This window comes from Phragmites australis, chromosome 16, assembly GCF_958298935.1.
Source record: "Phragmites australis chromosome 16, lpPhrAust1.1, whole genome shotgun sequence".
NCBI classification, from domain to species: domain Eukaryota; kingdom Viridiplantae; phylum Streptophyta; class Magnoliopsida; order Poales; family Poaceae; genus Phragmites; species Phragmites australis.
The window spans coordinates 18,223,230-18,244,097 of record NC_084936.1 but is presented as its reverse complement, the minus strand read 5'-3'; the positions used below and the strand labels follow the sequence as shown (position 1 = coordinate 18,244,097).

General features: G+C 41.4%; 2 protein-coding genes and 1 non-coding gene across 3 annotated transcripts; all 3 read right to left on the bottom strand.

The window, feature by feature from the left end:
* Positions 1-70: 70 nt before the first annotated feature.
* Positions 71-2,732, bottom strand: LOC133896227 (endoglucanase 20-like). Its single transcript, XM_062336791.1, has 8 exons — positions 2,499-2,732; positions 2,049-2,261; positions 1,752-1,955; positions 1,278-1,355; positions 1,016-1,162; positions 811-919; positions 529-695; positions 71-445 (listed from the first exon to the last, which is right to left on the bottom strand). Exons 1-8 carry the CDS (start codon positions 2,730-2,732, stop codon positions 71-73), a joined length of 1,527 nt encoding a protein of 508 aa, XP_062192775.1.
* A 6,698-nt stretch (positions 2,733-9,430) lies between these two features.
* On the bottom strand, positions 9,431-9,502 carry TRNAD-GUC (transfer RNA aspartic acid (anticodon GUC)). Its single transcript has one exon. It is a non-coding gene; the product is annotated as a tRNA-Asp (tRNA).
* A 2,369-nt stretch (positions 9,503-11,871) lies between these two features.
* Positions 11,872-18,033, bottom strand: LOC133895597 (golgin candidate 4-like). The gene is made up of 15 exons (XM_062336028.1): positions 17,710-18,033; positions 16,835-16,933; positions 16,520-16,603; positions 16,282-16,422; positions 15,924-16,056; positions 15,751-15,815; positions 15,461-15,631; positions 15,200-15,304; positions 14,541-14,648; positions 14,058-14,354; positions 13,903-13,968; positions 13,504-13,706; positions 12,932-12,986; positions 12,660-12,845; positions 11,872-12,491 (listed from the first exon to the last, which is right to left on the bottom strand). The coding sequence occupies exons 1-15, from the start codon at positions 17,899-17,901 to the stop codon at positions 12,195-12,197; spliced, it is 2,202 nt and encodes a 733-aa protein (XP_062192012.1). The 5' UTR covers positions 17,902-18,033; the 3' UTR covers positions 11,872-12,194.
* Between the last annotated feature and the right edge of the window lie 2,835 nt (positions 18,034-20,868).

Here is a 20,868-nt window from a genome sequence, read left to right as displayed (position 1 = left end):
ACAGTTGACGGTACAAGGCAATACCATATGTCCTTTGCCAGTCCTTACATATGTCGTGTATCTTTCTACTCTAGTAATATGATATCATTGACGCTAGGTCATCCACGGGCTCCTCCAGCTGCTTCTGCCCCATAGCAGCAGCACAAGCACCCACAAAGGCTGCATTGATGTATGTCGCCGGCTCAGAGTGCGTGGAATCGCCCCTGTTATCTCTGAACTGGTCGTTCCCATCAGGTCCTCCGACGATGGCACCGACATGGATGTTTGGGTTCAGGTTGCTCGTCGGAAACCATGATGAGAACCCCTCGTTACAGGTGACTTTCCTTGGGAGAACCTTGATTGATGGGATCGATGAGCCACGGTGGTGGATGCGCCTTGCGAACTTTGTGCCAAATCCTACCATGTAGGACATCCCCATCGGGTTCTTCCCCAGGATGTAATCCACCTGAAAACCAGAAGCGTGTCGGATATTGTACAGTACAATCCGACGAAACCCTGAAATATGTGGGAAGCAATAGTGTTGCGTACCTGTGATGCGGCAAATGACCTGATCTGATATGGAGAAAAACTTGCAGCGCTGCACTGGACTCCGCTGGAGCCTGAAGAACTCAGTGTTTTCGAGTATATGAACAGCAGCAGGGTTGCAGTCGTCGTGTACTGTAGATTGATCGAGTCGCGTGTGAATAGAAGCCCTCCTGTTGTCAGAAACAGGTGCACAAATCTTCTCAGAAATAAATTAACCGTAACCCTGGTAATCACCTGTTCAGAATGGAAGTTCCAGCATATCAGATTAAACAACTTGGTTCATACCAGGAGTGGTGCGAATCTGCACATTGCCGCTGTTCGGCATCACGGCGCAGACAAAAGAGTCCAGGCCTCTCTTGTAGCTTTCCAGCTCTGTCCTTCCAGCCAAGTACTCCTGAAGCGGCATTCATACGGTCTCGTTGTTTGCGACGTCCAGAAGTTGAAGTTACTAGAAGGTTGCTGAGTGACTAGTTGGGATGTGATGACTGACCTGTGTTGCAAGCATCTGAGCTCCAACATACTTGTTGTCCCAGCTAAATTCGGTTGCAGTTCCGCCCTGGTTGTTTTGCAGGAAGTCGAGGTACTTGCCGTCTTTCGTTGCCCGGAAGAGCCATGCCGAGGCCCAGAGGAGCTCATCCTGGTAGGGAAAAAAATTCACCGTCGATCAGTCAATAGAACTTCTATTGCAGTTCTTGCGGATAAAGTGTGTTCATGCTTCAGTATAATTGAATACTAATTTGATGGGTAATCACCTGAAAGCCTGAGTAGGAGCAGTAGAATGGGCAGGAGGACTGGAAGGATCCCCTGTAGTTGTTGGCGAAGTCGAAGAGCTGGTATGTTGGTGATCATCAATTGAAAAACAGTTACTACACAGAAAAAAGCATTCAAAGAAATTTGATTTTTTATCTTCAAATTTATGTTAGATGAACTAGATTTAAAATAGAGATGAAAATTTGTAATTTTTTCAAAAAACAATTTCGAATGTGAGCCTAAATTGTATTTTGACTGGGTTGCAGGGTGCCAAGGTGACGGAGGTTCATCTTGGCTGTTTACATTGACATTGCATGCACGCAAGATGTTGCTCGCTTAGTCGCTTGTGGAAATTTTGTTGCTTTGGTGATGTATAGCAAATCAGAAGAAACAATAAATCATGCAACAAAAATCCAGATGCTTCGATACTCAGATAGGTGTATCATGCATGCATGGAAATGTGAGACGTGACGTACGGATCTGGACGCGGCCAGGAGCTGCGTGGCGAAGGTCTTGTCCCTGTCGTCCTTGAACACCATGTACGCTGCGGCGAGCGCCGCCGCCGCCTCGCCAGCGGCCTCGGACCCAGGCAAGTTCTCAGTGATCTTGTACAGCGTCCTCGGCGTGTCCATGTCCTCCGGCCGCTCCCAGCACTGGTGGTCGGCGTTGCCATCGCCAACCTAACTCCATGCATGCAAACATCATCGGCTGATCATTAGCCTATATATAAACCCTATTCATAAATGTAAAATTAACACGAATTATAGATATACCTGAGTGTAGAGGGTGGTCGGAGAGGTGTGGGCACGGAGGAGGAAGTCGGCGCCCCAGTGGATCGCCGACCGGAGATGGCTGAGCTGCCCTGCCGCCGCCACCTCATTGCGGTATTCGAGGGCGCTCCAGCTCAGGAGGGTGACGGTGAACGCCATCGGGAAGCCGAACTTGACGTTGTCACCGGCGTCGTAGTAGCCGCCAGTCAAGTTCACCTGAACAACAACAACGATGAACTTATTAGTTTTTATTTTTTGGGTAATAATCTTACGTTCTTCAGGAGGGAGATCATGCTCGTGCATGTACAGCCTACGATCATGTATGCATGCATGCTTGTACAAATTCAGAAATGTGGTGTTCCTTCCAAAGTCTATACATAGCAAAACAGTGTAATGCTGAATTCATCAATATATGTTCGTATATATGATGGATTGATGAGTGCAAATCAGTACGTTTTCGCCTTGGCCGTCGGTGAGCGCCGAGTTCCCACGCCACTTCACCCTCTGGTTCGCCGGCAGCCTCCCCGACCGCTGCCCCTCGAAGAACAGGATGGCCTTCGCCAACGAGCCGTGGTAGTTCGGCGAGCTCAGGCTAAGGCCACCGCCGCCGGAAGCGTCATCATCAGCTCCAATCCCTACACTAACGCACATCAGTGCCATGGACACCCATACCTTGATCACCGCCATGCTAGCCATGGATATGAGCTAGCTTGATCTTGTAGCAGAGTTATATGTGTATATGTGTGTTCTTGCTTAATTCTTCGATCGATCGTGATGCAAATTGCCGTGGCTAGGGCAGCGTATTTATAGTGTGATGAGATATCAAACCGCGTGTGGTTTGCAAGAGCTTGCAAGGCAAAGAGTGTAGCACTTGTGCACCATTAATTTTCTCTAGCTCAATTTCTGACCCTCCAACAGTTAGGCCCATGCACTTGCATTGATCGACCTATGGATGTTAGGCCAAGCAATGGATTATTTCCATATACATACTATAAGTTTTATTTAGGTTTGTATGTGTAAGAAAAGAAATGATCGATGGTTGCAAGATTACGTCACTAACCATTCACTGGCATTGGGCAAGCTTGATCACTTCATCTTCATTCATGTGAAAGCTAAGAGAGCACCGTTGAGATAGCTTGCTGATCATGCAAAATTTGCTTGCCACCATCGTTTCCTTTCTTGCCCAACTTCAAAACCATTGTCTTGGTAGAGCAAGAGATGAACTTGTAGTTTTGGGGAAGGCCATCCACTGGCGTATAGGATGTAGAGAGTGGCGTCGTCTGTAATGATTGGTGATAACAAACTGGTAACAGCATTGACTTATCCGTCAGCAGACCTTAAATTTTACGGGAAATTGTTTAAAATTGAATTTTTCTACACAAAAATTGATTCTTCAAAAAAGATATATATATAAATTAAACAGTGAAGAATAAACAAAATATATTTAGATGAAATGTATTAGACTTTGCAAAACTATATGAATGTTGTAAAAACTGATTTTTATTGAGCTACATACACCAATCAGTTCAACTAAAAACCAAAGTTGATAAAAAAAATGGACAATTCACTTATACTTCAATACTCTCCCTCATGTAGATGTTACATTAGGCCTCATACGTGAAAATATAAATCAGCTGTAATTTTTTTTTATTACAACCGTCAGGACTGAAACTCGAGACATTTAGCTCTGATACTATATCGAGCTACATACACCAATCAATTCACTCAAAAGTTTAAGCTGGTAGAGAAATGTAGATAATTTACTTTTACTTCAACATTATCAAAACTTGAGGGAGGACGAGGCGAAATTGCCATTTACCAGCAGTAGTCATTCGATAATCTTTCTATGGACTTTACAATTTCATTTAAAACGATGTTGCAAAGATTAAACATGAACATTTAGTGGCTTACATTATTCTTGTTCTTCACACAATGTACAAATTGAACATGAACGAAAGGATAAGAGCCGTTCCTGATATGCTAGTTGCTACAAGCATATTTGGACGAGTTATTATTATCTAACACATGCAGATCATAAATCCTAGTGAAGGCTTATAACTCAAGTCTCAAGTCTCTGCAGGCATACATGAGTGAAATAGGAAAGGCAGCCTGCCCAACATACTGAAACTGAAGATGCACATGACACAATTGATCACGGGAAAAAGCAGATCTGTACAGGCATAGTGGCGTTTAATTTTGCATCCATTTTATTAAAATTTTAAAAAACATAGAGACACAAGGATAAAAGCAATGGTATCGTCGATGATCTAACTTGTGTGGACCGTTAGCAGTTTTTTTTTATAAAGGGAGTTTTATTAGCTCTTATTGTTATATCTAAGAGTTCATTTTTAATTTTTTATAGCACGGATGTACATAGTAAAAAAGAGAAGAAGAGAAAATAATAAAAAAGGGGACACAAGCCCTACAAGGGGACCAGCTCGCGATATATATCAGGTCTCAATCCGGACCTAGCCAAAAATCTTATTTACCGTCCGCTCCATAAGAGTACATGTCAAACTCTATCATATATTGATGCTCTTGCTGTTGCAACACAACATATGTACGCAGCAGTCGTGTACATGTATAAATAACTTATAAAAAAGTTAATTTTTCTCTTACTAAAAATCATGTCATTTCTAAAAGACATAACGATCAACAGAATGTTACCGCCGCTACCATTATTTTTACTTTCCATTCCTTACTAATCCCACCCAAAGTTGCCAAATATATTTTGTACATTTCTTGGAGAGTAAAAGTTAGAGGCTACTTGGATGATAAATCATACAAATCTTGCAAATCAGCAGTTAAAAAAGAAGTGTTTAATTATCGTATTTTTTTGAAAAAACAATACTTCTGACTACTTGACCGTTAGCAGGTGGGCAACTTTTTTGATAAACTACAATATCTGTTTCGAAACATTTTGTTGCCTAGTTTACTGAGTTTAGTAGCAGGAAAACGAAAGTCATATTATCTCTAAACAAAAAATTGCCACGTAAGATGGTTTGCTTTTCAATGCTGGATTACTGAAGATGTTGTAGAGTCTCACGCCTGTCAGCAAAAGTCAAGATCAAAGTACTGTTCAGGTTTCCACTTCTCCAAAAGTCCAAGAATCCAGTGCATCTTGAACTGCTGGTGCGAGAAACCAATTTTGCCTAGAAAATTTTGAGGAGCCACAGTCATAAATACACTGCATAAAAAATAGACAAATAAAATGTTATATAAGTGATGGGTCACTAGGATCCATCATTTAAGAGTTGACAAACCATGTTACGATCCATCAGTTATATAGCCTCGGGTCAGAGCCAGATCATGATCCGTCACTTATGACAGGTCATTAATGACGGATCGTCTTAGGTTAGTTATCAGTGATGAGTCACGTTACGACCCATCACTTATAACTTATCATCAGTGACGAATCTCCATGAATCGGTTATAAGTGACAAGTGATATTACAATCCGGTACTGTCTTTTCTTACTTAATTTGCCCAACTAAATTCTATTATTAAAGCTCACTCGGTACTGTCTTTTCTTACTTAATTTACCCAACTAAAAATTAAATTTATTGTTTACATTAAAAAGATATTATGCAGAAAGGCTACAACCATGCTATAGCTGAACATTTACGTATTAAAGCACAAATATAAACACTAAACTTATAACCATGCTATAGCTAAAGTTCAAACCAAAGAGGTATAAGACTACAAATATTTACAGAAAAATACATCAACAAGTTATAACTTATATTTAGCCTATTTCATTAATTTCTATTCACACGATGAACAAAACTGGTGTAAGTACGATGGCGTAGTAGGCACAAATATATTTTTATTTTTTTTATTTTTCTCTTATTTTTCTCACCTCCACAGCACTAGAATATGAATCGTTGTACATTTCTACTCAAGTTTAATGGAAGGGATGGTGGTTATGGATACAAACGTGTGTTCTGAAAATGATGCAAAAACTTCAGAGGGTGAGAACTCAATTTTACCAGCCGAATTTAGCCTCGAAAAATTTTCCGAACTTGACGAAGTGAAGGAGAAACGGATGTAACTTTTCTTATAGATGTCCGTAGAGTCAAAAAAAAATATTAAAATCAGAGTTTGTATGTAGAAGTTATGCTCGTTTTATCAAAGGCACTTCAAATCAACTTTTGCAAAAATAGTCATTAGTGACAGGTCAAGATTACGACCTGTCACTATAATGCAGTCATTGATGGGTCATAACCTTTGGCAAAAAAGGTTAAAATAATAAAATATTCTGCTTCATCACAATACACGCGAGGGTATGGTGGTAAGAGGGCTACGCGCGCGAGGGGAGGTCGTGAGTTCAATACCTACGAAACGCAGAGTATAAAAATAGTACAAAAAATAGTAAGTGACCCATGACGAGTGGTGATGGCCCCTGCATTATGATGACTTGGGTGGAAAAATATATATATTTTGGTTTTTTTTTATATCCAAAAACACGAAAAATGTTCCTCGGTCATTAGTGACGGTCAAGATTACAACCCACCACTTATGACTTGTCATAAGTAGTGAGTCACGATAATGACTCGTCACTGATAAAACATATTATTGACGGGTCATAATAGTGACGCGTTCAGGATGACGAGTCATTAATGATATATTCAAGACGATAGGTACGAGATCCGTCACCTATAATAATTATCATCTGACATTAAATTTTTTTTTTTCAAATAGTGATAGGATCATATAAGAGGAAACGTGACACCATGTTTGAAAGCTCAACATATAACAAAAATATATGGGGCATGGTTGGCTGCACTGCACTGCACCCAAGTCAACTGCAGTTCCATACTTCTCCATTCCCAATGCGGATTTGGAGGAAGTGAGCAAACAAGGAAAGGAACATGTCATGGAAGATGACAATAATGATGATGATGATGGATCCGTGAACTGTATTACAACGAATGCAGCAGCATCAAGCCATGCAGCATGATCGAGCTGATTAAAACGGGCTCCATGCATCATCAAGCCATGCAGCATGATCGAGTGCAGAAGCAATTCAGAGGGTTTGGTTACTTGCGCAGATTCATCAGGGAATCAGGGCTCTGTAGGACGCCTGCTCGATTGCAGACACAATGATAAGTGCTTCAGCCGTCAGAGGTCACTGGCCCTGTCATTTACCCAGCCAGCCGAAATCTTACCTGCAGTTCAATGATTGCACCTGGCAGAAGAGAGTGTATACCTAGTTCATTCATTCATACGATTCCAGGGTATGCGCATGATAACCGGTTGATCGTTTTGTGTTGTTGTAGGTGATTATAGGGTCCATCATAAATGTCGAAATGGGAATATAATGGCACCAGTCATCAGAGGATCCCTGAACGGAAAGAGTCTATTTCTTGTCCCTTAACTATGGATCAGGTTTAATTTCCATCCCTAAATTGGAAAACCACATTATTTTCACCTCCCACTTCTAAAACCGTTCGGAATCCGTCCCTCGAATCTTTTGAGGCTGGTTTTGCTTACGTGGCGACACTAAGTCAGATCCGACGTCGGAAAGACATGCTGAGTCAGCATATCTCTTTATCTCATCTCTTTTCTGTCTCCTTGTTCCTTTGCTAAACATCCGCCATGACTAATCTCTTCCCTGTTCCGTTTCTTCCCCAAATCCAAAGAGCAGATGAGCAGCATCATCTCTTCTTCCCCAAATCAGAACAGAGCAAAATCAAATCCAAGCCACCACATCCAAGCAAACCAAATCCATCTCTTCTCAGAGTATATCCATAGCCAAAAGGCCCAAATCCACTCATCTCATCTCTTTCTTCCTCACCAGACACATCATGTGCATATACATCTCCATGGCCACACCTTGTAGCTTGGTGCTCGCGACATGGAGTAGTCCTGCGGGTGGTTGCTCTGGCTCACCCAAGCTGTCCATGGGGGCCTTCATGGCGACACCCAAAGCCATCCCAAGGACGACGCCCGTGACAGCGAGGCTGAAGAAGGAGCATGCGCAGATGGTCACATAAAGGCCTCCAAATCCGTGCTCACCCTGTGTTCCTTGCCTCCCCATCCAAGGTCACTCCGCTTCCTCAAGCTTGGCTATGTCGACCCTGAGGTGGCCCCTCACCCCGAGCTCACCTCACAAGGAGAGTGGGCGTGCCTCCTCCGGTGGACCTTCAGCCCTACCCACGCCGCATCCCCTTAAAGGTCGAGCTTTGTCAGCCTCACAACCGCCTTCTAGTGCCGCGACGTGACTCGGTGAGGAGCCACCCATAGAAGACATGGCGCCGGCGACTTCTTGTAGGCCACGTGCGAAATCCGAGGGGCAATGACTCCGCTTCTTGCCAGCCGTCACGGGAGCGAAGGATGGATACAGGCCATCGCAGGAGCGGTGGGTGGACGCGGTCAAGGAGGAGGGCGACCGGCTAGCCATCGCGTAGCAGAAGGTGGACGAGGTTAGGGAGGAGGGTGACCGGAGTAAGGGGAAAAAAGAGAGGTAACATAGTTGACCGAGGGGTGCACGTGGAGTTGCGAACGACGGCGCCCTTGAGTGGCTGGTCGAAGCTATCGGCGGCTGCAAAGATCTCAAAGCGGCGCTTGGCTACGAAGGTGGCCATGGTGCATGGTTGATCTGAGCAGAGGAGAGAGGAGCGATGGCAAGTAGAGTCAAACCAGTGAGGGTATTGGATGGATGCAATAGGCTTGGAGCAAGATTGTAAAGACTAGATGGAGACGAGGAAGACGGTAGGAGAGAGGAGGGATAACTAGTTGTGCCACATCAGATCTGATTTAGCATCGCCACGCAAGCAAAACCAGTCTCAAAAGGCCTGGGGGACAGATTCTGAATGGTTTTAGAAGTTGGAGTGAAAAAAAATCTGGTTCTCTAGTTTAGGGATGAAATTTAAACCGGACTCATAGTTGATAGACGAGAAATAAACTTAGAGACTGTTTGACAGAGCTCCTAGGGCAACTCACAGGGTGAAATCAGTGGAAGCTCTGCAAAATGGTAGTTTGCAGCTTTCATCTCTCATAGTTATTCTGTGCAAGTGATTTTTTGAAATATACTTAGATGCTATGAGCTAAAAAAAAAACCTAGCTTCCCATGATTTATTTGTCTCACAAAATCATTTTTTCTATAGAGTTTATCCAAAGTAATTATTTTTAATAAAAAATCACTTTCAAAAAATTTATATTAAAAGAAACTCTGTCAAACCGACCTTTAAGATACCATCGAAGAAACGCAGAAACAGGGAATGACTGATTGTGCAAAAAATTTCATAAGCGCTACGTGTCATCTATCGGTCAATGGCTGATAGACGAAATTTAGGACACGCGATTTAGTTATCGGATCAACTGGAGAAGCAGAAAAAACAGAGAAAGGCAAGGCTAGAAAAAAGAACACTGGTTTCAAAAAGACGCCGTTGCCGGGGATCGAACCCGGGTCACCCGCGTGACAGGCGGGAATACTCACCACTATACTACAACGACTTGTTTGTTGGTAAGAAGGAAAAACTTTCACATGTTAGTATCTTCGCCAAAGATTTTAGCATTAGGAAAGCTTCAGAAGGCGGATCCAGCGAACGCCATAACTACAGTAGCCATTGTGATCATGTTTTGGTGATGCAAGTTACTCTAGTTGAGATTCACGGTCTGAGTGCCTACTGTATTCCGTGTTCTAGTATCATCTGGGAAAGAGGGCACCCAGGCTCAGACACAGCTCCCTTTCTCTTCAACACAACACATCATGATACCGCAAAACACGTTAGAATTTTTTTTAAAATAATAATACTTTAATTAAAAATTGCAAAAATAATATTTATTTATAAAAATCGCCAAAATAGCACCCGTCGACATTTCGTCTGACGACATGCATGTATCGTCATGTGGTGCTCCGATTGGTGATGGGTCACAGCTTTTATTGCATTGGCAGTGCTGACGGGTACCTCTGTATTAATGCCCGCTGCACTAGCAGGGGGAGAGTCGTGCGCGTGAGAGAAGAGGAGTGCAGAAGAGGATGAGAGCATCATGGATTCTCAGAGGAACCACCCCATAGAAGTACCACACTAGCATGAACATTCGTTTGCCGGTGTGGTAAACTAATCTTTTTAGACGTAGACTTTTCAAACATAGTCCTCTCAGACGTAGGATTTTCACATGTAGACTTTTTACGTAGGATTTTCAGACATAGGCTTTTCAAGCTTTTTTAGATGTAGCCTTTTCAATACACATGATCACTCCAGGCGGAGGAATCAATATCTTATCCTAACTATTTATCATGGACTCGGTGCATGAACCAGCATGGATTTTCAGTATAAATAGCAGCCTAGAAGGCCACTTCTACAACAAAACCAAACGCTTCAAGCTCTTCTCCTACTAAAATGACCTCTGATCTTCTACCAAAGAAATATATGCTAGCTGCTATGCCTACTGAGGTCAAAGTACCGATGTGCTAGTGTGGATAACTTCTCAGACACCTATGGAAGGAAGTTCTTTGTGTGTTCGAACTATGAGTATGACCCACCAGAGAGTAACATCCATGGTGGCTACCGTCAGGTACACATTTGTGGCTAAACTATACCATAACTATATGTCATTTATCACTGATCATTTTGTTCTCTGTTGCTAGTCTCCGCCACCACTCTGTGAGTTCGTACAGTGGCTGAATATTGAGCAGAATACAACATATGTGTTCCTACTACACGAGGAGCACCGGATGGCATGGAAACGTTTTCATCAAATGGAAGTGGATGAGAGGAGGGAGACTGAGTGCAAACGCATGCACGAGTAGCAGCGGAAGCTAAGAGAGCAGCAGACCCGCCTGAAGGAGTAGGCCCATGAGGCGGAGAGGGAGAGGAAGCGCGAGAGGGTATGTCGGACGTGTGAAGCAAGACCAGGTGCTGCTAGGAAGGGAAAGTACCCCGCTATACTCAATAGAGTAGCGGTAGTAATCAACTTGTATATATTCTCTAAGGTATGTTAGGTTTAGATACGGTACATATCTAAGTTAGTATGAAAGTGTACCGTATATGTCATCGTATCTATTGTTTGCATGAATAAAAATGTCATGTTTAATTGTTCTTGTCGGATGATTCCACTTCAATTGTTTTCTCCTCAATTAAATCCTTTTGGCTTATAGGTATGTATGAAAACTCCTTTTGTATTCAAATAGCCTAGAATTTTTCTTAGAGATATCGCCCCTCGAATGTTTTACCGAGGAAGGAGTATCTAAATAATACAAGCGTTGTTGGATATATCTTTATCACGAGTACTTGAATAAGAGCTCTTCACTGCGTAAGTAAGGAAACCAGGAAAAAAAGAACATCAAATTCTAGGAACTCTACCAAAAACATGCATATGTTGTACCACGCCGAGGAGTTCGAAGAGAGCAAAGGAGCCGCTTGGATCTGTTCAACGAGGCCTGCACAGTGTATCAGGTGGTGTACGAGCACGCTTTGGCAAAGTAAATGTTGTTAAAAAAAAAAGTAAATGCTGCTAAAAAAAGTAAAACTTATTAAAAAAATAAAAAAGTAAAGTAAATGTTTCTAAAAAAAGTAAAGCTTGTTAAAGAAAAAGTAAAAAAGTAAAAAAATATCGGCATCTGGTTTGGCGACAGACCCATGTCAGCAAAGTAGAATTGCCTGTCAACATGATAGATGCTTTCAAGCCCTGTCAGTAAGCGAAACACGGACAATAGGCCTATTAGCAGGTGAAGTGCTGACATGGTACTAGCCAACATTTCGCCTGCGGACAAGGTGCTATTTTAGCAATTTTCCGTACACGAATATTATTTTTGCAATGTTCCATTAAAATATTATTATTTAAAAAAATTCATGGATCAGATCCCTTGAGGCCGAATAGAAATAAAGAAATTCTCACATTTTCATGGCAGTACAACACATGTTCATCATCAGGTTTCATTTACAGAGTTCCGATTGCCGAACCATACATTGTATAGTCAGCAGTTGTATATCTCCATTTGTTCTCGAACTGCAGAGATCCATTTACATATTGACTTCTTTACACTCCTTAGAAGGGAAAACGGATAGGAAAAAGGAGGGTAACTTTGAATCAACTATCATCATCATATTGTCAACGAATAAAACGAATAGCAACCTTAGGAGGCAGATCCACCCCCGGAAGAAATAGTATCCGGTACTGTACAGTGTACATTTAATTGCACTCATCTTGGAGGTGGTCTTAAGAATTGTTGAGATGAGTATGTCGATGATGCGAGTGGAACTGTTGAGAATTCGGAGTCTGGATGACCGAACAGATGCGGCCTTGTGGAAGGGCCAGGTGCCAGGTTTGGGGGATGCTGTGATCCTTGGACACTCGATGCATTGCTGGTACTAGTGGCAGTTTGGCTCTCTTCCTGTGACAGCCTTGCCGCTTCTGAAGCTTCTCGTTTCTCCCTTTCCTGTTTCTCCCTTTCTTCGGTCTCCTTGAGCAGAAAGTCCACCCATAGGTCTGCAAATGACTGCACATAATGGCACAAGGACGATACCAATATCAACCAACTGGGTTTCTGGGTGTAACATAATGCAAAAATACAGCTTAATGGTTCTCGAATGTCTGCTGAACTTCAGAGGTGACAGGAATATGACTATGAATGAACAAACTAGGGTAACGGACATATAGATCTCACCTGGCTATCCTGAGATGCTTGAATAGATTTTCCGCCAGAATTTCCACCAACAATTCCTCCAACTAGGCGTCCCGGGAGGCCCAAAACACCACGGACAACACCCTTACCAGTATTATTTTGTGCAAGACCAATCCTTTGCTTGTCTTCCTCGGAGAAGCCAAGCATGCGAACCATAAGGTCCAAAACCTGGGCATACCCAGCATTAGAATATTTGATAACAAATTTGTAGTTGAGAAGTCCATAATACTAAATACTTTGGACAAGCCAAGCACCTCTTTGCTGTGATTCCGTTGGAAGTAAGTGACTAGAAGTTTGATCACAATCCGCCTGCAAGGAAAATTTTGATTATTTGATTTGCTGCATATATCATATAGCATCTACTGATAGGTCCAATGAAAGTGCAAGAAGAGAACAGCTATGTACACAAAATATATCTTGCGAAACAGAAAACTTTGGTACAGAACATGACCAAAATTAAATTTGAAATGTTAAATCTGCAGATACCATGGTATGATTGTAGATTAACCAGCTGTCAAGCATTGATCATCAATTGTTTCAGGAACAGTAACAGAGAAAAGGTGAAAACAAGAGGAAAAGAAAACTTCATAGGCCTTTCTAGAAAAGGTTACGGTACGAACGCTTGTCCATGGGCTAATTTTGGAAGTCTCAAGTCTTTTAACTCTTACAGTATTTATCATGTCTTGTGCCAAAAATATATTCCACACAGAATGCATAACTATCTCTATCATCGGTACATAACACTAAATCATATATTCGTCCATAGATGCATTCACTAAAATTATCACCCAAAAATAAAATGTTGCCGCTAGAGAAGGAGCCCAACCTGTCAACTGAGTTATCTGAATCTAGTGACATCCTATTGACTGTTGTCATGCTTTGTTCTAGCGCACGTCGCAATCTTGAATTGTCATCCTCAAGCTTCTGCATTGAGCGTTTCCCATCTGCTAACATACTCTCTGCTTGTGAAAGCTTGGTAGCTATATCTTCCTTCTCCCTTCTTGAAATCTCAATTGTTTGATTTGCCACCTGCATAAAAAGGATATGCTTTAGCAATGTTATTTGAAGAAATTAAAAAAAAAAAACATTATCGAAGTATGTGCACTCACGGCATACTTAGGTATTCATGAATCTAGTAAAAATAAGAGGAACGATATTGACAATCACAAGTACTGAAGTTGGTCAATGCTCACTCAAGGATTTACAGGGTATGCTCTGTTTATACCTTCAATGACTCCGACAGTTTAGCCAATTCTTCCCTAGCAATAGCTAAATCACCTCCAAGCCGGTCCTACAGACATTTAATTTATGACCAAAATCAAGCCAATATTTGCAAAATAAGAAGTTCCAAACAAAGAATACTCTCAAGAATTCAATCACCTTGGCTTCGCTCTCAGCATAGTACTGTCCAAGGGCAGTCTGAAGATTAAGCAGCTCCACGTTTTTTGATTCAAGTGCACTCATACAGCTTGAAAGCTTGTACTTCAAATCTTCCATCTGTTCATTTGACCTCTGGTGTTCTTCATTTATGATCTTTTTGCTCTCCTCCTGCTTTGCCATCTCAACCTTTAAAGCTCTCTCTAACTGCATTATATGAGCTCTTTGCTGCTCACAGATTACCCGCAATTCTTCAATGAGTTTACTATCTTCATCCATCTTTTCTTGGTCTTCAATGTCCTAATGAAGAACAAGTGATTTGTTAGTCAGTTTGCACATCATATTATTCCTTTTAAATAGCTTATCACATTTTGCATAAGATATTGGACATAACTTGTGTTTAGATAGTACAAAAGAAGCAAGGGACCACATAATAATGAGGCTAAAAAATCACAAGAAAATTACAGAATAAGATTATGTTGTTACCTTATCTAACAAATGCTGCTTCAGCCGAGCCAAATCCTGCACCGCTTTATCTCTCTCACGGGAAGCATCCTGTAATGCTCTATTCAATGAAGCCATCTCTTCCTTAACCTTCACAGTGGAACCACAAGCACATCAGTATGTTTATTTTCTTTGCCATTTAGTGGCATCACCAGTATTATACACTACAAAACATTGTATTGTTGGCCATAACTCTTAGCTAACAGGTAATCCATACTGAAATGTACAAACTTATAGAAAATTTTACAGTTTCTGATGGCTCTTACTAGAAAACACTGTAGAAAATTTCACTTCAGCAAAGTAAAAAACTTATAATGCATTGAGGCCTTGATTCACATCAAGGTTCTGAAAAAATTCAAAATAAACAACAAATAGTGTTGCCATCGAAGAAAAAAAAAAAGCTCACAATCTGTCCCGTGCATCTTCCAGAGACATCAGCTACCTTCCAAATTATATATATATATATATATATATATATATATATATATATATATATATATATATATAGGAAAACTAGTCTGTACTCCAGGGAGTACATACTCCCGGCTCGATCCATAGTTGATCCTGTTATAACTAAAGTATATACTACTTTCTGAGATGTATATACTACCTGGGTTCAAAACTTAAGAGCATGATTGTACCTTTTCTAAGTCGGAAATATTGTTAATATCTGATGTACTGTCGACAGTTTTTTCCGAGGTATTCTTCATACTTTTAAATTCTGCCTCAAGCCTGACTTTCTCTATCTGCAGAAGCAAAATTTTGGTAGTCAAAATCTTTCGCCATATGATCATTGCCCTTGCACTATTAGTATAGAATTGTTAAAAGCCTGAAGTAACATGAACAGACTACTTCTTTGAACATCAATTAAACATCTGATTAATGAATCCATTTATTGAGACCTTTAGGTCAGAGTTCTCCTTCTGTAGAGCCACCACCATACTTCTTAGGCTCTGAATAGACCCGTCCGATATGTGCTCCTTGTTCTGTCTGCTCAACTCATCTTTCACACGTCTCAACTCTAATTTCTCTTCACTCAGTTCCTTATGTAGCTCTTCCATGCTAGTTGATATCTGTAAAATTATATAGAAAGAAGGAACTTCACACCAAAGGAGTCCCATCCATCATCTTTATCCAAACGTACAGCAGATCAAGATACATATCCATCTACTTACATAGAAAACAAACTTACCCTCTCTTTGTTGATCTTGAGTTCATTTAGTTGCTGCTGAAGAAATTCATTCTGCTTGTTTTTGTCTAAAATGTGTAAATAGAAGATTTAGACAAAAAAAAAAGCTCAGTAACTTTTAATAGTGGCTGCTGACTGTTAAAAGATGGAACAGTTTGGAATTAACTCAGACATACCTTCTAGCCTCCTTTTTATTTCAGTTTCTTTCTCAGAATTATTGCTGAGTTGCTGTTTCAGTTGTTTGATTTCATTTTCCAGACTAGCCTGCTTGGTAGCAAAGGATGCTCTCTCTTCCTCCAATACATTTTCCTGTAGCATGTGCATTCAATAAAGAGCGGCAGTTATTTCACAAAAAACACAGGGTTTCTTTCGTGTAATAAAAAAGATGTATAAGATCAAAATTGTTTTTTAACACTAAACCATAGGACAAAAAGGATCCCGTCAAAAAACATACAAATAGGATGAGCATGTGAACACAACACAAGCTATGAATTTATAAATTGCATACAAGGCAATGAAACTGCTTATAAATACCTTATGATACCCTGTCACCGAATGCAGACCATTTGGTTGGATACCGTGGGAAGAACCACCACCATATCCATTCTGCTTGGATACATTCAATGAATTTTCCTGAGTCCTTTGTACTCTGCTAGGTGACCTTTCCAATGTGCCCTGTGAAATTTGAAGTTAATAATGTATCATATTGGCATATTGCATGATAAATGATAAATAGTAACTTCATACAAGTTGATAAAAAAAACCCAATTACATTAGAATTGGCTGAAACTGCCTTAAAGCTCTCCAAACTTCTTTTAAGTGAGCCATTTTCTTCACGAAGTTTTCCAAGTTGTTCCTTTCAAAACAAACACACAACATGTAAGAAAGCATGTGAGCCGCATAAAGTCAGCAAAACTTGTTTACTATTTCAGTGCATCAAAATTGTACATGCAAATACCTGTTTTTCATGTGCTGAACTAACTGAAAACATGGTCTTGGTATTGCAAAAACAATATATCCGGTAAAAATGGTCTGGCAAGCAGACATGTATAGAAAGGAGAAACAAAGACCTTTAAAGCAGGCATACCTCTTTTTCCTTCAATATTGCAGCATAATTGAAAGATAATGCCTTTATTTCAGCCTCCGAAGCTTGAAGCTTTTGAATGTCTTCCTTGAGTTTAGAAATCTGCAATAAAAAATGCAACTATATCAATGCAAATTGTCCTACACTGTTTTCATAATTTGTCCAACTATGAAATGAAACCAAAAGAAACGTTCGTAGAACAGGTCGACTTCATGCAACTATGAACTAGTCGATCTTCATGCAACCATACTAAATAATAGTTCGCTTTGCATTTCAGTATTTGGAGACATGGATATTTGATAGTATTTATACAATCTACCAAATCCTAATGATAGCCAATCAACCATTTTGCTATCAACATATAGTCCACCTGCCCCTGGATAGCTTTTTGGTAATGTCCTGTTAAAAGATCACTAACCTCCCACATTTGGATCACACGCTGTCCTAGCAAAGGGGTTTAATTCTCACTGATTTCAACCATCTACTAGTCCAACCATTTGGCTTCCCATTATTCACAACATTTCCATGCAAACTAGTGTTCACAAACTATGATTTCAGCACTCTACAAAATTAGTGTGAAGATACTATCAGCTATCACCACAGACTTGTGCACCCCTACGCGAGCCACACAAACGCTCGATCAATAAGACTCCAAATATTCCTTTTTCTCCCAAGTAACAAGAGCTAGTTCATCAATGCAAGTTGCCTTGTAATACCCTGGCTATGCGTGTGGGCTGAGCAATTCATAGTATCTCAAAGTCTAAGCACTCGGCCTCTCATAGTTAAGAGCTTTGGATCGCGCAAAGAAACCCGACGCACCGGAGCCTGACCGGAACCAATTCGCAAGGGAAGTTTTGCGCGCGGAACGGGGTAGGTACCTCGTCGGGCTCGGGGGGGTCGGAGCCGGGGCGGGAGTACCGTCTCCGCCTCCCCGACGACGTCAGCGTGAGCGCGTGGTCCCCGCCCCTCACTGGAGAAGGCGTCGCGGGGGCCTCGTCGGCCGCGGCGTCGTCGACCTCGCCGGCGAGCCGGGAGAGGCTCTCCCGATAGGTTGCTATGGAGCTCCGCATCGCCGCGGCGGGCGCCACCGCTCGAGATCCTGCGGCGAGCGGGCTTAGGGTTTGGGGTGGTGGCGAAGCGAGGCGGGGAGATCTAGAGGTGGGCAGGGGGGGCGGAGGATGGGATGGTTGTAACGGAAGGAAGGAGGCAACGCCAACAGCGGGGTTCGGGTGTTCGGGACGAAGACGAGTTTTTTCCTTTTTTTGTTTTCTTTTTGTTTTCTCCGTTTTATTTCCTTAAAAGTTTCCGTTTTCCTTTCTCGTTTGACTTTCTTGCGCGTGTTAGGTTCTATTTATTTCAGGTCAGAATTATAATAAATGACTTATAGACGATGGATTATAATAAATTAAATTATAATAAGTTGGAGGAAAATAAACTATAAGCTGTTTGACAATCTAGGTTATTGGTAAAAGTCTGCAATACTCTCAATAGGGGTGGAGAATTCAGGTGTAGGATGGGAGGAGTAATATTGACAGGTAATTTCTCTTAAATTTAATGAGTAGTATAGTAGAAAATCAAAATAAATTGAAATAAGTTTCTTTTCGCAACTTATGGGATTATTATAATCTGAGCTTCAGATTATAATAATTTAGATAAATAAACTAGATGTTTGTTTCAGCTCAGAATAAATAAGCTAGCTTATTATAATCCTGAGCTGAAACAAACAGAACCTTACACTCGTCACCGCACAAGGACGCGGTAGGGCGAGTGGATTTCGGGTGGTGTGCTACGACAGGGTGATCTTTCCTTTCTTTTCATTCAATTCCTAACTTAAAATCTCTTTCAGGAGGGATTCGAACTTAAAATCTCTTTCAGAGGGATTTTTTTAACTCGTTCCTTCTAAATTCTTGCACTTCAATAATATAATAAATATTTATTTCTGTATATCTCTGGAATTTTCAAATACTAAAATACCCTAAATACTTTTGTTACTCATATCTGCTTAGCTCTTCTCTGGATCAATGGACCCGGGTCCACGGCGACTCAGTCTAAATCGATAGAAGGGGAGGGGAACGGCTCATTGACTGACGGTTGACCGATCGGCGACGGTGAACGACGACGAATCCCGGAAGGTTCCTATACTCCAACAGTATTCTCTTTCTCATTCCCTTCCCCAACAATGTAATAAATATTCATTTCTGTATATCTCTGGAATTTCTAAATACTAAAATACCCTAAATACTTTTGTTACTCAGATCTACTCAGCTCTTCTCTGGATCTATGGGCCTAGGTCCACGACGACTCGGTGAACGACGATGAATCCTAACGGGGGGGTGGTACCACCAGAACCAGTGCACGATGGCGAACCCGTTTCGGTGGTCGGTGGCGACATGCATGCCGACGAGGTAGCTCGTTGACAACGATGGTGGATGATGGCTTAGGATCGACGACGACAGTGCGCTACGATGAGGGGGAGAGGAAGGGGAAAGGCCGGAGAGCTTCAGTGAAGCATGGTGGAGCTCACCTAGTGCTCGCTTGGGCGGGAAGGCGCTGGAGCAACCGGTCGACGGAGAGGCCGAAGGGGAGCTTAAGGCAGTGACCAGAGAAGAAGGAGAGGGCGGCACGGGCAAAGCTCCAGTTTGAGCGCACGAATGGATATGAGAGAATCTCATGCCCCTAGGAACCTTTCTCCTCTTCCGTCCCACACCAGCCCCCAACAGGAATCCCTTGGAGCCCGACGGTCGTTCCCTTCGCGATCTCTTTCCCATCGCGAAGGGAACAGGAAGTGCGACAGAAGCCCTTGGAGATAGTCTTACAGGTGTGTCTGGACCGTGTTAGTTAATAAAATTACACGAAGCATTTACAGCAGGCAAATTTACCAACAAATTGAGGTTTTCTATGGGTCTGGTGTGTTTTTAGAAAAGCAATCTAAATTATCCTCAGTTTAATCAACCCCTCGGGTATCTACGAAAATGAGAGCTAGCATTCACTTGCCTTTCAACTATCATGTGTTGACCCATATTTAAATGACAGCTCAAGGAGACATTAGGTCCATTGAAATGAACACAATTATAGTAGTCCCTGATATTCATCTCAAGACATAGATAGAGGGCAAGTTGTGAGAATTTGGCAGTATTTATGTCATGACCAATTAAATTGCAGATAATTTTTCGCATCATTCCAACACCTGGATGACCCAGGCGATCATGCTATATTTGGAATGTGTCAACATTCTAAAAAATTACCTTATACGCAATATGTGGTACGGGCTTGATGTATGTATAGTACAATCCTGTGGATAAAGAGAGAATTTTCTCTAGTATTTGTTTTGCATATCTGATATTTTTGGTAATGAGCAGATATTCCTCTTTGTTGTCATCATGGGTTTTGATATGGAAACCATTTTAACGGATATCTCTATAACTTAGTAGGGTACATGTTGAATCAGGATACAAGAGTGCATCTTCGATTGTAATTTGAGTATCCATAGGGAGAGTGATTATGGCGCGACTAGAGCCAACAATCATAGCATCGTGTCCTGCGATCGTCAAAATATTTCCTTGACTCTTTTTTAGAGTTTGAAAATATTTAGTTTCCCTTAGTATAGAGCTAGTGGTACAACTATCTACTAAGCACATCTCCTCTTTATTTGGATTGTCTCCCGTAATCATCTATATATATATGAAAATAGAGAATGTGAAACATAAAACAAATAAATTGATCATCCAAAGAAAGATCTACCACAAAACAATGAACAAACGGATTTTCTTTGCTTTCTCCAATTGCACTGAATGTGGCCATTATGGGCGCTAGAAAACCATATACTAATCCAGAAAGGACGCTTCCTGGGATGCCAACTATCAACCATAGGATCAAGATTGCAGTAGCAGCAATAAGAAGCAGAAGCTTTACTATAGGTCCCACCAGCTTAGTTCTGCCTTCAAGAAAAAGAGGACGCAAAATGTGAGCACTTTGATTGGTAATTTGATGAACTTGCCAAAAATAGAATGCAGAACATGCACACTGTACCTGATAAT

What these genes read in the sequence shown, in the direction of transcription:
- LOC133895597 (XM_062336028.1), bottom strand. Translation starts at nt 17,901, where the DNA reads ATGCGGAGCTCCATAGCAACCTATCGGGAGAGCCTCTCCCGGCTCGCC. An exon ending in CAGTTTCAGCCAATTCTAAT is followed by an intron (nt 16,423 to 16,519) that starts GTAATTGGGTTT and finishes CAAATTTCACAG; the next exon opens with GGCACATTGGAAAGGTCACC. An exon ending in AACGGAATCACAGCAAAGAG is followed by an intron (nt 12,846 to 12,931) that starts GTGCTTGGCTTG and finishes GGGTATGCCCAG; the next exon opens with GTTTTGGACCTTATGGTTCG.
- LOC133896227 (XM_062336791.1), bottom strand. Translation starts at nt 2,732, where the DNA reads ATGGCGGTGATCAAGGTATGGGTGTCCATGGCACTGATGTGCGTTAGT. An exon ending in CGACCACCCTCTACACTCAG is followed by an intron (nt 1,956 to 2,048) that starts GTATATCTATAA and finishes GCATGGAGTTAG; the next exon opens with GTTGGCGATGGCAACGCCGA. An exon ending in GCAGATTCGCACCACTCCTG is followed by an intron (nt 696 to 810) that starts GTATGAACCAAG and finishes TTCTGACAACAG; the next exon opens with GAGGGCTTCTATTCACACGC.